This window comes from Pleurodeles waltl, chromosome 6 (assembly GCF_031143425.1).
Source record: "Pleurodeles waltl isolate 20211129_DDA chromosome 6, aPleWal1.hap1.20221129, whole genome shotgun sequence".
Classification (NCBI taxonomy): domain Eukaryota; kingdom Metazoa; phylum Chordata; class Amphibia; order Caudata; family Salamandridae; genus Pleurodeles; species Pleurodeles waltl.
In genome coordinates, this window is record NC_090445.1 from 1,437,926,082 (window position 1) to 1,437,940,823 (window position 14,742).

Here is a 14,742-nt window from a genome sequence, read left to right on the forward strand (position 1 = left end):
TATACTGCAATGTTCCTAATGATTTAGCTGAACTAGTGACAGTCTTGGTTGCCTGGAGGGCATCATCAGTATGTCTCCCAAAGTGGGCTTTGCCGTCGTATGGCAAGTCCAGGATCTTACTTTGAACCTCTGGCCTAAAGAAGTGGCTTTGAGCCAGACCTGTCTCAACTGCCACTTCTGCTAAGTGACGAAAACCAGTGTTGGTAATGCCCATGGCGCAATCAATCTCAGATGAAGCGTGCTCTCCTTCCTGTGGTATATGTTTTGCTTCAGTCCTCACTTTGTCAGGAAGCTTGTCGATATATGGAGCACTATTCGACCACATTTAGCGATTTTATCTCCCCAGGACAGCCAAAGAGTTTACCACCCGCACTGTGAGCAATGACATTGAGGGAAAAATGTGTTCCAATGTGCTCAAGGTGCCTACCTTCTTTATCAGGAACTGATGATATAGGTGCAGACATTTTTGTTTTGAGCGACACTGAGCAGCCGTGGGTGATCAGAGTCCAGTTTTGGATGCCCAATGAGGCCATGCTGTGGCTGGATTTCTCACGGCTTTAATTCCCTCATCCCTGATGTAGCAGACAATGGGTAGAGCCCAGGTGCTCTTGCGAAGGGGTCTCCAAACTACAGGCCACAGGCCACATCCAGCCCTCTAGAAGATTTTATTCGACCCGCAGCAACTTTAGCATTAATAGGATATCTATTTAGCTATATATTTAGCTATTAATAATAAGAATATGCAATTTCTTTGGCAGCCTGTAGTTGGCAGCAGAGCCTCGTACATCTTCTCTATCATTCATATTTGTACTATATACATATATATATATATATAATATTTATATATTATCTATCACGTATTTCTAAATTATGTATATTATTATTTATATATTATACATTATATTATATATTTATTTATATATTATATTTACGATAATAATGAACTCAGCTCGAGCACGGCATTGTATCTTTGTAATTGTCACATTTCTCTTTTGTTCTGAATCATATCATGCTGATTACAAAAAGATCCAAGTAAACCTTATTCATTCATTTAATTTTTATTAATTCATTTATGAAACTTTTTTTTACGTCCCACAAAGATTTGTAAAATATACGATGTGGCCCTGGTACTGAAAAGTTTGGAGACTCCTGCGTCTTGCGGAAGGGTTCCCTTAAATCATATAGAAAGCAGTCTGTCTTTTGTTGGCATGGGAAGTTCAAACCTCCTTGCTGGTCTCTCCAGGAGATTATGGAAATCCCCTATATCCTCAAGAGGTGAATCTGTGGGAGGCGGCGTTGGAGATGACGGTGTTAGTATAAGGTAGTCATCCCACTCATCATGAACCTCACGCTACTCACCCTCTTCTCTTTCATCACCTGAAGATGAAGTATCCTGGAAGGGAATTGCCTCTGGATTATGCGTCATAGACAGCGTTAGAGGTAATGTTCTTGGTGTTTGCGGGGGGAACGTCAGCAAAGGAGAAGACTTTGAAGGTGAGCCCTCTGCCTAGGCGAAGATGACATAGTTGGGGAAACGCTTTCAATAGTCTGTCATCATATACTGCAGAGCAGAGACAGGTGATCTAGGGAGACATATCATTTCCTTCTGATAGTCCTGTTGAAAGTATTCTTTTTAAGAAGGGTAATATCCTTGCTCATAATAGTCCTTATCATCATCATCTTGTTGGTGTTTGACATGCAGTTCTAAAGGACTGTGAGTGACACCAAAAGGTCCATAATCATCAGAATCATCCTTATCCAAGAGGTGGCTGGGTAGTACAGGTGATATTTTGGACAGCACGCTCTTCAATTGTTTCACTGGTGAAAGGATGTGGCAGAATGGTTGCTTTTTTAAGAGAAATGTTGTTCTTTCCGCTTCTTGTGTTGCTTTAAAGAAGGAGGCTACTCCTGCGCTGACAAAGATGGCCCTCCTTTTTTTTTTTTTTTTTTTAAAGATTTCTGATTTGGATTCTCCCCAGGTGTCTGACTGGATCAAGAAGATTTTTTATGAGTACCCCGGTTGGCTCCACGTGGCATCGCTACGCTATAAGTGGCACCTGCGTTACCTATATAGGGGCCACGTCCGCACACTGACGCCAGTTAGTTTTCATGACTTTCCACACCAGAAGCATGGTGCTATCAACAGCACTGACACTGGAGTGTCTAACCTAGGGCCCTGAAAGATCATTCCTGACCCTAGAAATCTGTCTGCAGAGAGAAGAGTTGGGTTAGTAAGGTATCTGTGGCTAGATATAGTCTCTACCAGGTAAGGAACTACCGAAGGTACGTAACTAGTTCATTTGATAGAGACTTCTAGCCGCAGATTCCTTACCTCAGAATAGATGCCCAAGCAATACCATTCTCTGTGGAGGGTCTGTGGACAAATTTAAACTAGGAAGTCCTGGAGGACCGAATGGGCGAAATGCTGGTTCCTATGGACCTGACTGTTCAGGCAGCAGTGCTTGGTAAAAGTGTACAGGGAAGCCCAGGATGCTGCCTTGCAGATGTCCAGGACTGGGACTCCACCTGCTAATGAAGTGGTCACTGCTTTAGCTCCGGTGGGATGAGCCTGTAAGCCTTCAGGAGGCTGCTTTTTCACCAGTGTATAACAGATCTTGATGCAGAGAACGACCCATCGAGAGATGGCCTGCTACTGCACCACTCGACCTTTCTTCACTCAAACATACCGACCTTTCTTCACTCCAACATACCCCACAAAGAGTTAGTCATCCATCTGGAACTCTTCTTCGATCAAGATAGAATGGCAATGTTCTTTTTGGGTCCAACCGTGGATCCGCTCATCTACATTAGAGGGATGTGGAGGAGCGCAAAAGGTGAGCATGGTGGTAGATTAGCCCACATGAAATCGAGTTACTGCTTTCGGCAGGAAAGAGACCCTGGTGCAAAGCACAGGTTTGTCTGGATAAACTGAGAAAAATGGAGGCTTGGAAGATAAAGCCTGCAGCTTGCTCACACCCTCCAGGCAGATGTAATGGCCACCAGCAAAGCTGTTTTAATTGTGAGCAGTCGGAGGGGACAATTGTGGAGAGGCTCTAAAGGAGCACATATCATGGCATAATGAAAGGAGAGCATATATGTACAAGGCCCTTCAGAAATCTATTTAATGCAGGGGACCTAAATAAAGAGGGTTGGTCAGGCAGCTGCAAGAAGTGAGACGGAGCAGAAAGATAACCCTTGAGAGCGCCCCAAGCAGAGCAGTGCTGGGCAAGGGTAAGGAGCAAAAGCAAAGTTTCAGAAAGGGAAGTAGAAACTGTATCAATGGACTATTTTGTACAGTATGATACAAATCGCTTCCGGCAACCGTTGAATACCATTTTGGTGGAGGGACGCCTGGCTGCCAGAATAACATTGCAGACTTTGGGCGAAAGGTCAAAAGCTGTCATGTCCAGCGCTCAATCTCCAAACGAGAAGGCAGAGAGATAACGGGTTCAGGTGGAGGTCACTTCCCTGCTGCTGTAACAGAACATCCTCCTAAAGAGGCAGCCTGATTGGAGGATCAACACTCATGTTCTGTGACTCAGGGTACCAGACTCTCAGTGCCCAGTCTGGGGCCAAAAGGATGACTTTCCTGATCTCCTTGAGAACTCTGGGTAAGAGTGTTATGGGCAGAATGGCATAGAGAAGTCCTAAGCTCCATTAGAGATGAAAAGCATCTCAGTGCAAGAGCTGCATTGGAAAATCTAGCTGCTGACATTGCGTGTTCTCAGCAGAGGTGAACAGATATAACCAAGACTCTCCCCACTGCTGAAGGAGACCTTGCGCCACCTCAGGTTGGAGACACCACTCGTGATCCGCTAGGCATCAATGGCTGAGTTCAGGGCACTTGCTAGAAGATGAACCACCAGGGATATGCCCTGCTGTTCCAGCCATGTCCAGAGACGAACAGCATCTTGACAGAGGGTCCACAACCCCACCCAGCCCTGTTTGCTGCAGTACTACATGGCCAAGGTGTTGTCCCTTAACACCTGCACTTGTGCACTAGCCTTCTCTTGATGGAGGACAGACAGGCTTTCAATGCTAGTCGGTTTGCATGGAGCTCCAGCTTGTTTATGTGGAGTCTGGACTCCTCTGATCTCCACCTCTCCCAGGCGGCTGGCTAATGGCAGAAGTGATGCCTTTGTGGGTACTGTGAGAGCTGGCTGGTGAAGGGAGGAGTGTGCCTCTGACCCAATCGCGGTTCATTAGCCACCATTGCAGGTATCTTGTAGTTCCTTCCAAGATCTGTACCATTTCAGAGGGATTCTCCTGATGCCAACCCACTGTAATTTCAGGTCCCACTGCAGAGCCCCCATCTGGCATGTGTCATTAGCAGGAAGCAGGAGGCCATGAGGCCCAGCAGCCTAAGAGTCAGCCTCATTGAAACCCAGGACAGTGGCTGAAACATCGGTATTATTACCTGTATATCCAGGACTTGCCACTTCGGAGGATAAGCCTGAAACTGCAGTGTGTCCAGAACAGCTACAATGACAATGACAGGGTGCGTCTGAGAGGGAGTCAGGTGTGACTTTAGCATGTTTATAGTAAACCCCAACAGATGCAGGAGGTGGGACACATCAGCCTGGGACAAGCCAGCCTTCAACAGCCAGTAGTTGAGATAGGTGAAGATTCACACCCCTGATCTGCGCAGATGAGCTCCGACCACCGAAATCAACTTGGTGAACAGCAGAGGGGTGAGCTAAGGCCAAAGGGAAGCACTGTAAGCTGAAATTGCTCATAGTATACCATGAGCTGCAAATAACGTCTGTGGTCAGGCAGGACAGAAGTGTGAAAACAGGCATCCTGTAAGTCCAACGCTACCATCCAGTTCTTCTGGGCCCAGGGCACACAAGACCTGAGCCATTGTGGGCATCTTGAATTTCTCTTTTCTGAGGAAGAAGTTGAGGGTTCAGAGATCTCAGATAGGGAGAAGACCTGTGTCCTTTTTGGGGGCCAGAAAGTAGAGGGAGTAACAATTACAACCTACTTTTGTCATTGGAAATCTCTCCATGGCTCCCTTGGGCAAGAGAGCCCCAAGTACATCGCAGAGCAAAGACAAATGATACTCCATCAGCGAGTCATACAATGGAGGAATGGACATGGGGTGGTCTCAAAGGGGAGGGAGCTGCCCCTCCAAACAATCTGTAGAACCTACTTGTCCGAAGTTATGGACTGCTAGTGGTGGGGATGGTGGCCGATCCTGCCACCAATTGGATGCCCATGATCTAAAAAGGCAAGATAAGAAAAGGTTTGGAGGCTGCTGCTGCTTGGAGAGTGGCAGAACAACAAAGCGGGGTGTGAATTAAGGATATATGGCGCTACGGGTAATAATCTACCCACAGTAGATATCGGGGAACCTCATCAGGGAAACACCCTACCCTCGGAGGAAAAAACACCTCCAAATACAAACTAAATGTGGCGAGGGTCCCTTCTTGTGATACAGAAAAACAGGAATATTAAGTGAACACTTCACAAAAAAATATTAATTTCAATACATCAGTCCATAATATATCACAATGGTCCTGGAGTCAACCAGTCAAGTTAATTGATGAATCCAAAGTTTTTATTCCGAATCTGATTCACATTTCACAGTCTGTAATCCACAGGTTATAGTCCTTCCAGCCAACACGTGTTTCGTCTTGGGAAATAATTATATCCCTTACGACTTCTTCAGGGCTAGAAATCATAGAGTAAAATGTAACATAATGAGTTGAAACCAAAATGCTCAATCGTCAACTGCAAAGTGCATATATACTTAAAACCCAAGGGAAGTGAAATCTAAAATGAAAAAACACCAGAGTTGAGTGAAAAGAAGAAAAAGTGATATCAAACCCATAGCCAAAGTAACTGAAGTGATTACTAATCAACAAGCCACCAACAACCTCCAACCTGCTACCTAGAAGTGAAGACACCTACATCATTACCAATCTAACACCGAGCTACATGCCCCCTAAAGTGCACAGAAATGTCATCAATCAAGTAATACAACAACAGAATACCTTCTTAATTCAGGCACTAATCATCAACAGTCAAAATTGTGAATTCCTCCATTCCAAATTTTGATCCATAACACCGGTAGTGTTTCAATAACTGCCAATATAAAAAAATTATTAAATATATGATCCAGCGTCAATGCATTTCAGCTAATCCTCTTATACAGTTGCAATACGAAGAACCAGTAAAAGCATAACCGAGGTCAAACTTAGCGGTAATTCATTTGGATCTAATGTCCGACCCAGATCTTATCTTTGTCATTCCGACACTAAATGAAGACTTGAACTAACCAAAACTCACCCCATTAGTCCGCAACTCCTTATTTTATGGCTACAGCGTCTTCCAGTACTGACGCCTTGCGAGTACGCTGCTCGCATGCATCCGAACCCGGAAATAAATACGCTTCCGGGTTCGCGCTCCTGACCGAGAGTAACCGTAATTGAAAACGGACTCCTAACACGAGTGGGGATGGAACGGGTATTGTAAAATACGCCCAATACTGCCAAGGAAAACAATAAATTATATATTTCTACTGGTAAATCGTATAATGCTGTTCACTACTGCATACACCACAACAAGCAAGCGAAAGCAAACAGTTTAAATCGCTCAATTCTGTTAACAATATTCATACTGCAATACTGCAATAAAATGGAGAGTGGCGGTTGGAGCAGAATGCTAGCTACTCAATCCATGGGATTGAGAAGAACTGGGTACTTGTTCATGCAGAGGCTGGGAAGCTTGCGAGGGCTGGTGGCTGGGATAGCATTGGCGTGGTTGAAAGCCCCTTCCATAGACACGAAAAGACTCCGAGGCAGACTGGGGATGACGCTGGGAAGCTGAGAGGCCCAAGGACTTGGGTGTAGCCTGCAAGTTCTTAAATCGCTCCAGCGTGGAGTCTGCCTTGTCTCGGAAGAGACGACTGCCATCAAAGGGCTTGTCCATGAGAGAAGGCTGGCCCTGAAAAGCCAGACGTTCTCAGCCAAGTGTAGCATCTGAGTGCAAAGATGTTAAACCGCTCTGCTCAGTGAGTCTGTCGTTTCCAAACCACAACATATAGTGAACTTAACTGTGTCTCTCCAGTCTTTGACTGCTAGGGAGAGAATGGTCCAGGCTTCCTCCAGGAACTGCGACAGCACTTGCACAACCTTGTCCGAGTGCGTTGGAATAGCAGCCAAATAAGCATGTGGTGTACACTGACTGTAATGTAAGGTTGATGAAGAAAACATTTTCATACGAAAACTATCCAGGCTCTTGGATTCCCTGTCGGGGGTGCAGCAGGGAATGCGCCATGGGAAGTAGAAGCTTGAACCAGCAAGCTCTCCATGTTAAGGTGTTGAGTGAGGAACCTTGGGTCCCATGAGGCAGGGCAGCGGGTAGCCGTCCTATTCACAGGAGCTCCTGTTTTGGGCTTGGACCAGGTTCCCAGAAGGACATCTGTGAGGGTTTCATTGAAAGGGTGCTGGGGTTCAGAGGAGGAAGCTCCTGTTTGAAGCACCTCTATCAACATCTTGGTATTTACTGCCACTGAGGGCAACTCGAGGTCCAGGACCTCAGCCGCCCTCTTCACCACTATAGCATAGGTAGCTCCCTCCTCCATAGCCAAAGCTGGGGGAGAAGGCGTGCCGGTATCTGGAGACGTGCCCAGTTTGCTGGCATTACCCAGTTCCTCACACCAGTCCATATTCTGTTCTTTTGACTGGTATTCTAAAGGGTCCAGTGACCCTTCCCATTCTTCCCCCAGGCTTGCCCTTCAGAATAAGGCTGAGGCACCAAACTAGGATACAAGGGTCCTGTTGGTTCCGGAATCTGTGTCAGATGACGCAGCTCTGGCTCAGTGTCAGAGTCGTTGATCACAATGGGACCAGCACTGGGGAATGTTGTTTTGGCATGACCGGCGCTGGTCCAGATCTATGGAGCCAGGGTTGGAGATGCCGGGGCAGAATCAGATGGGGCCACCGTCTACCTCGTGGGACCTGAAAGCACTCCGGAGGGGTTAGTCCGCACAAAAATAAGGTGGCCTCGTAAAAATCTTTAATTTGAGCAGGGATCACGCCAGCTCTTGGTAAGGTGGGGAGGCATGAAGTCAGCCTGGCATAGGCTCAGAAGAACTATCCCTCAAATGCTGATGTTCCTTCATCGATGTTCCATGCCATGACCCAGCTGTCGGAGCACAACTTGGAGTTGTGGTCGCGCTCTGGACACCACCAACACCGATTTGGGTCCATCACCTATACAGTGCAGTGACATGTGCCACAGGGTTTAAAACCTGCCTTCCTCAATGACATTTCCTTGACACACCAGGAGGGGAAAAACCTCAAAAAAGAGCAACAAAACATCATAAAAATCCTGTCACAAAATGACAGAGTGGCAGCTCTTCTCCGGATCTGCTCTGGCTGGCACAGAAAGAAATGTAACTGACGTCAGCACACTGAGGTGGTGCCCATCTAGGTGAAGCAGATGTCACTTCCGTCACAGATCTGCGAGGAGCCGACCAATGCCAACTACCGGTATGCAGGGGTAGTCACAAAAAATGTTCCAGATCCAGTCTGATGCCTGGTAAGAATTCAAAGATAAGGAATCTACAGCCAGAAGTCTCCGACATTACACACACTCATATATATATATATATATATATATATACACACACATATATATACACACACACACACATATGTATATAGTGATAAGAAAAGCTCTGAACTAACACTTGAACAGGCAAACAGTGGTTTTAAAACTTTTTAATGCAGCGCCCCCAGTAGAGGGAAAACAAAATAAAAATAACCGCCCCCCCCTCTGAATTTTTCTCAATTATTATAACACATTGGCAACGTTTAAATATGTCTAGACTTACTTAAATGTTGCAATTAAGTTGATGCTAAACATACTATTCTGGTCAGGCTGGCCTAACTAACATGTAAAAGTATCCACAGTGTGATTATTAGAAGTGGGGTGTTTTTTTTTTTTTAGAGCATTTGGAGTTCCTTCCCTTCTGACACATACTTGGATATAAATGACAAAACATGTTAGTGATGGCCCATTACAGAGCAGTTTACTGCTGCTCATTTGTTTTTCAGCTTAACACAAAGCCCTGTTATTAGCATAATCATGCTTCTTTTGGACAGAGCATCACCCCCCCACCCTCCTGGGATCCCTTGAGGCCCCCCAGTTTGAAGACCCCTGAGGTAAAACTGGGTACAGCGCACTGGAGACTCCCTCACATGACATGTGGTAGAAAATCGGAGGGACTAGAGCTTCTCACAGGAGTGTTCTAAAGGGTAACACAACCTGATTAGTTGGAAATTACGTTAAGTCTCTTTTTAAAAAACTACTAGGATATGTTACTAAACTGAAAGTCCTAGGTCCTTTCCAGTCTATATCTATCATTGTACTGATTTCTAATGGTACCGTGGATCAACGGATCACCAAAGATGATTTCATCTTTATAACAGCGCATTAAATCTAAAAGTTAGGAAAAAGGGTTTAAAGAGGGCAAAGACTATTCAATGAAGAAAATCTCCATTGATGGTTGAGCAATTTGCATACCTTTGTTTATAATAGAAGGAAAGGACTTTTAACAGGTGTAAATATTCAAATCTTTCCCTAGATTATGATTTGAGGATAGGCATTTTAACAGCTGTAAACCCAGCATGGAGAATCCAAGGACTGATGAACTTAATCTAAGACACTGAGGGGGGTTGCCCTGCAGATTGAAGGTTAAATATATTGTGATGCATTTTTTACTCAATAGCCTCCTATTTAAAGATCATCCTAAATTATATACTTAGACCAATCTTTAGAAAATATGGCTGTATATGTTGTTCAACTGCAATTAATCTCACGGCGGCACATACAGATGTGATTATTGCCATATCCAAGTGTTTAATTGTAATTTTTAAATTGACTATTGTTAGATCATCTACCAGCATCAGGGAAATGCTCTACCATATAAAAAAAGACACCAAACCTTTCATTCCACCCCCTCTCAAAGTTAGACCTGGTTTAGGAATGTGGTCTGGTCTCCGGATTGAATGTTAATTAAGCAGTGTATTAAATTGTTACTGGGATGCAAGTGTGAGAAGTTAATAAATGTGCAAATTAGAACCTTGTTGGCATTTGAATCAGTTGGTAGACTTGGATAACTTGCTACAAAAACAGAGATGCACTGCTGCCAAAATGAGATCAATTTAGAAAGCAGACTTGGGTAAACAGCTAAATAGTTAAAAGTGAGGATAATGTCAACACAAGCTGGGTATCACATAATAGCAGGCTTAAGAAGATTCATTATTTCTGTGGAATAATGCATTACATTATACCCCACTCCTTTTGCAAAAGATAATTCTGCTGAGATGTTTACGTTCCCAAGGTGCAGGAAAGAATCCATTTACTTTTGAAATATGTGCTTGGGGGAGCAAGGATCTACTCACATTTAGAATTAGGTGGTAAAACAGCTATCTGCAAGGTAACCATGACTTGGAGGACATCAACAATGTATTCAATAAAGCCTCAGTGGTAAGAGGTGCAAAACCAGTCCACAGTTGAGTGACAAGAGAGGTGGTGGTTATCCAAGTGATGCAAGACACTGCTTTTATCAAATCAGATAACTTTCTGCGAACAAAGGACGCTGCTAGAGATCTTGAAGTTTAAAGATTTAAATTATAAAAAAGTAGGCTTCTGTGATGATTTGAATGTCTGTACTTTTTCTGAAATGCAATGACGGACTGAATCTGAATAAATGTTATGTTTCAGTGGAAGATTGGACATTACATTTGTTTTAAAGGATGATCGTCATGGATAATTAGAAGATGATCAGTGAGAAATTGTGAAAGTATTATTTTCTCAAAAGTCCTAAAAAGAAAAGAAAACAATTTTAACAAACATTTTTTCTGTTTTAAAGTTAAATGGAAGCATGAGTAATGTAATCCATGCAACTGTTACATCTTGATACGTTTTTTTGGTCAACTGGTTGGCCAACATGCGGGACTATAGCAAGGATGTACATTTGTTTAAATTTGCATACAATTTGGGATCAAATGATGTTTTCCACTTCCAGGGGTGCATTCCCTTTCTTGTTGAAATCTGAATGAAGTGGACTATTGAAAAAGTTAGACAATTTTGTAATACTACTAAGAACTGACAATGGACTTGAACTTCTGAGACGATGGACGTTTGTTGATCAGAGAGCAGATTTCAGCAAAGAAAAAGCAAATGGAATGAAACCAAAACTGTTCAGAGAGGGAACATGTGGGCAGAGAATATGGTCTGGGTAGACACCATTAAATCAATGTTTGCACTCCTAGGAACTGTTTCTTTCCTTGAAAGAAGACTGGAAACAATGCATGCACATTTTTTAATACAGAGCCAAATGATGCTACATGCAAATAGATTTTGACTAACAAAATCCATTGGGTTTGTTGGAGGCCAGAAATGCTGCACAAGACTTTCCCATCTATATGTGCAACCAGTTAAAGAAACTGCAAGAATAAATGCTCCCTCACCATTTAATAAGCTCTCTAAAACAATTATAACAACAAACTAATTCCAATGAAGACATGCCTATCTATATGAGGGGTACAGACGATCTTGCACAAATGTAAGCTCCTGACTTGGTACAAGACTCAGTGACTTTGAGACATGACCTTGTGACCTCTTCATCACAGAAAGTACAATATAGGATCAAAGTTAGAAACAAGGCAGACAACGGAAAGAATGAAGGGAAATTAGATACACACCCTTCCGTACTGCAACAAGAATACTCCTAATATACTGGTAAAAGACAAACCACAGTTCAGTTCATGGTCTTTATTTCGGCAATTTTATGCCATAAAAGTCACAAACAAAAAACACAAACAAAATATTACCAACTGTTAGAAGACCTATGAAATACATACAAGTCAACTCATCATCAATAAGGTACATGAAACCATACTAAAATACAAACTAAATACTTTCTTGCCACCCACTATTCTCCAAATATAAGAGACACAATTCTGAGAGAAAATAGTAAATAAAAGCAAGTCAAAATAAATTACAAACTACACCTTTTACAAAGAACAGAACTAATATGTGACCAACACCAATGTTGGTAAAAACCTGATGAAGAAAGAGCACTATCACCTGCACTAGATTTGTTGGATGTTCTTAAATTTAAGAAGGTGGTTATTAATAAGACAGTCTACAGAAACACATCGACAGAACATTCGATCAAGCTTTCCAGTGCACAGGAGGTCTCTATAAGGTATATGATATTGTCATGGACCCTTGATGATACAATAAGCAGATATGCTGGTTTATCAAGTCTTATTACTTATTTTTATGTCCAAATTGTTCTCCCTAATTCTTTTGTGTGAAATTATTTTTTGTAAGAGTATTAAGGCCATATATATCTTTCCAGACTTCTGTGGTATTTGGATGTGGTGAATCTTTTTTAATGCTTGGTATACGTATAGTGAAGCCTGAGTGGGTTATGTGATTTTATACTGAGGGAAATGTTGTAATTTTATTGTAACGTTGGGGCTAAGCCAGTCCGGAAGATTAGGTTCCCTGGGGGTGCCTCATGAAGAATAGAGGTTGTCGCCCTGAGGTACTGTGTACCAAGGATAGCGTCTGCTACCCCGCGCCAAAGAATCCTCATCTGCCGGTGTGTCAGTCATGCTCAAGAATAAGCATAAAGCACACACAGGAGTGTTAGAGTGAGCTGCGTTGTGAACTGAGTACGAACTGGAGTGTCAAGGTGAGCAGCGATCTGCATCCTGCTACCAGAAAACATGCCCCCTTGACAAGCATTCTCCCCTGCCATGACCCTCCAAGTGATGCACTGTGTGACCGGCTGCTGTGCAGTTCCTAAGAAGACTCTCATATGCCTACTGGAAGTTTCTGTTGCCAGAGATCCTGTTACCACTGGAGGAAAAAATGCAGACCCGCACTGCTACTATGAACTTGGTGAGAGACTAAATGAGCTTAAGCTTGAGAGATTGTGTGCTATGTTTAGATCAAAGAGGGGTTGGGGTAGTAGCTGCACCCACCGATCTACATTGAATGCTAAACCTGTACGAGGAAGGATCTAGAAACTGAGGGAAAACTTGAGGGATGAGAGCAGGGCTAGTCGGCAAAAGTCTCTGGGTTACAAAGACTTGCATCTGTGAATCATATAGTCGTGAATTATTGATTGTGTAGTGGAATTCTTTGTTTTCTGTGTAATAAAGTACTTGTCTTTCTACCAAGATGAACTCTGGGAAAGGCACTTTTTTACTCTGCAGTTGTATTGATTCTGGAGCCTGTGAAACCCCACCCAAACCTCCCTGAGAAGCCAATAACTTCTCACATTCTTTACTACTGAGAGTCAAGTGAGGAAAGGGTTGTACTTGATACAGTTTGCAGAACCACAGTAAGGCAGGCCATGGGACAGCAGGGGTAAAATGCCTTATTCCCAAAGGTTGTGGCCTAGTGACCCCACTTTGTCCTCTGGCCACATAAATGGGATGACAACAGGCTACCAACTCTTGCTGTATAGGCCCCGAAGGTTGTGGCCTAGTGACCTATGCTTGCCTCTTGGACACCTGTATGGGATATGACAAAAGGCTACTACTCTCACTGTATAAGCCCAACAAAAGTCACTGTCCTACAATTCAATATGCACAAGTAATAACTAAGTCTAAAGATGGAGGCAGCTTACATAGCCCCCAGATACCGCAAAAGATTTTGCATTCACTATATTGGTGATTTTGCATTCACTATATCGGTGAAACACCTACTGGGGCATGCTATGCAGGCAGAACAGGAAGGTCCAAAGCCTTCTGTTGTCCCATCTGGCTAGACCATCATATTCCCACTCACCTAGAAAGACTGTTAGGCTGTGGTAAGTGCGAGCTGAACCGAACATCGCCTGCCATCTCCTCACAGGCATAAATGTGTTTGGGGTCCTTTTTCTTTATTTTTTCATGCCTGTTCAAAAAAATAGAAGAATAAATAGCTTAGCTCTGGAAGGAAACATGAATTAAAACATTCACTCAGTTGTAGCTGGTTCACAGGAAACAAAACCAAAAGGCTGCAGCTCATAATGCCTTTATGTGATCAGACAGCATGCACTTCTATGTGACTATCGGAATGCAGAAGTGGGTGAAGTAATCTCCAGTCTATTGAGATCACTGATCATGTGAAGCCAAAGTTGATGGACTGGTCAGAGGGCTATGTGAATGTGTTTAGTCACTTGTTTGTGGTCCATAGACTGGGAACAATAAGAACAGATAAATTACCCGATCTACATCGGCATGCTCCTATTGGTCAGCAGAAAATGAGATATGCCTTTAAACACATACACAAGGAAGGTGAACATCACAGAACCATACGTCGGTCAGTGTTTGTGGGACCAGCCAGAAAGCAGAGTCTAAAACCATTCAGGGGAGTAGTACAACAAGCTTGTAAGCCTGGGTGTGAGCAGTCTTGATGGCCTATGTGATTAAACAGGGAAATGAAAAGATCCTGGGAGACGGTGTGGTTATGCATGAAGGGGCACAGGGAGAAAGCAGCAAATTTGCACTGAGCAATTTGGAACCAGGACTGTCCAAAACTATGACCAGTATGAAGAGGCATATGCTGTTCTTTAATTTTACCACGTTTCTGTATATGGTGCTCACTGACAGCAGGGAGGTAAATATATTTAAAATATTATGTTATTCATTGAGCGGAGACATAGCTATAGCACCCAGTACAGTGCTTTGGATTGAGCAGTCTGAAATCAGTCAACATGAAATC

The 14,742-nt window shown here is 43.4% G+C and overlaps 1 protein-coding gene across 1 annotated transcript in view; it reads right to left on the reverse strand.

Moving 5' to 3' along the window:
• The window catches only part of LOC138300931 (inhibitor of nuclear factor kappa-B kinase subunit alpha-like), a 417,875-nt gene that overhangs the window by 322,714 nt on the left and 80,419 nt on the right, over positions 1–14,742 (reverse strand). Inside the window, exon 8 of the mRNA XM_069240833.1 lies at positions 13,825–13,932. Coding sequence (XP_069096934.1) covers positions 13,825–13,932 — 108 coding nt within the window. The remainder of the gene's footprint in view (positions 1–13,824; positions 13,933–14,742) is intronic.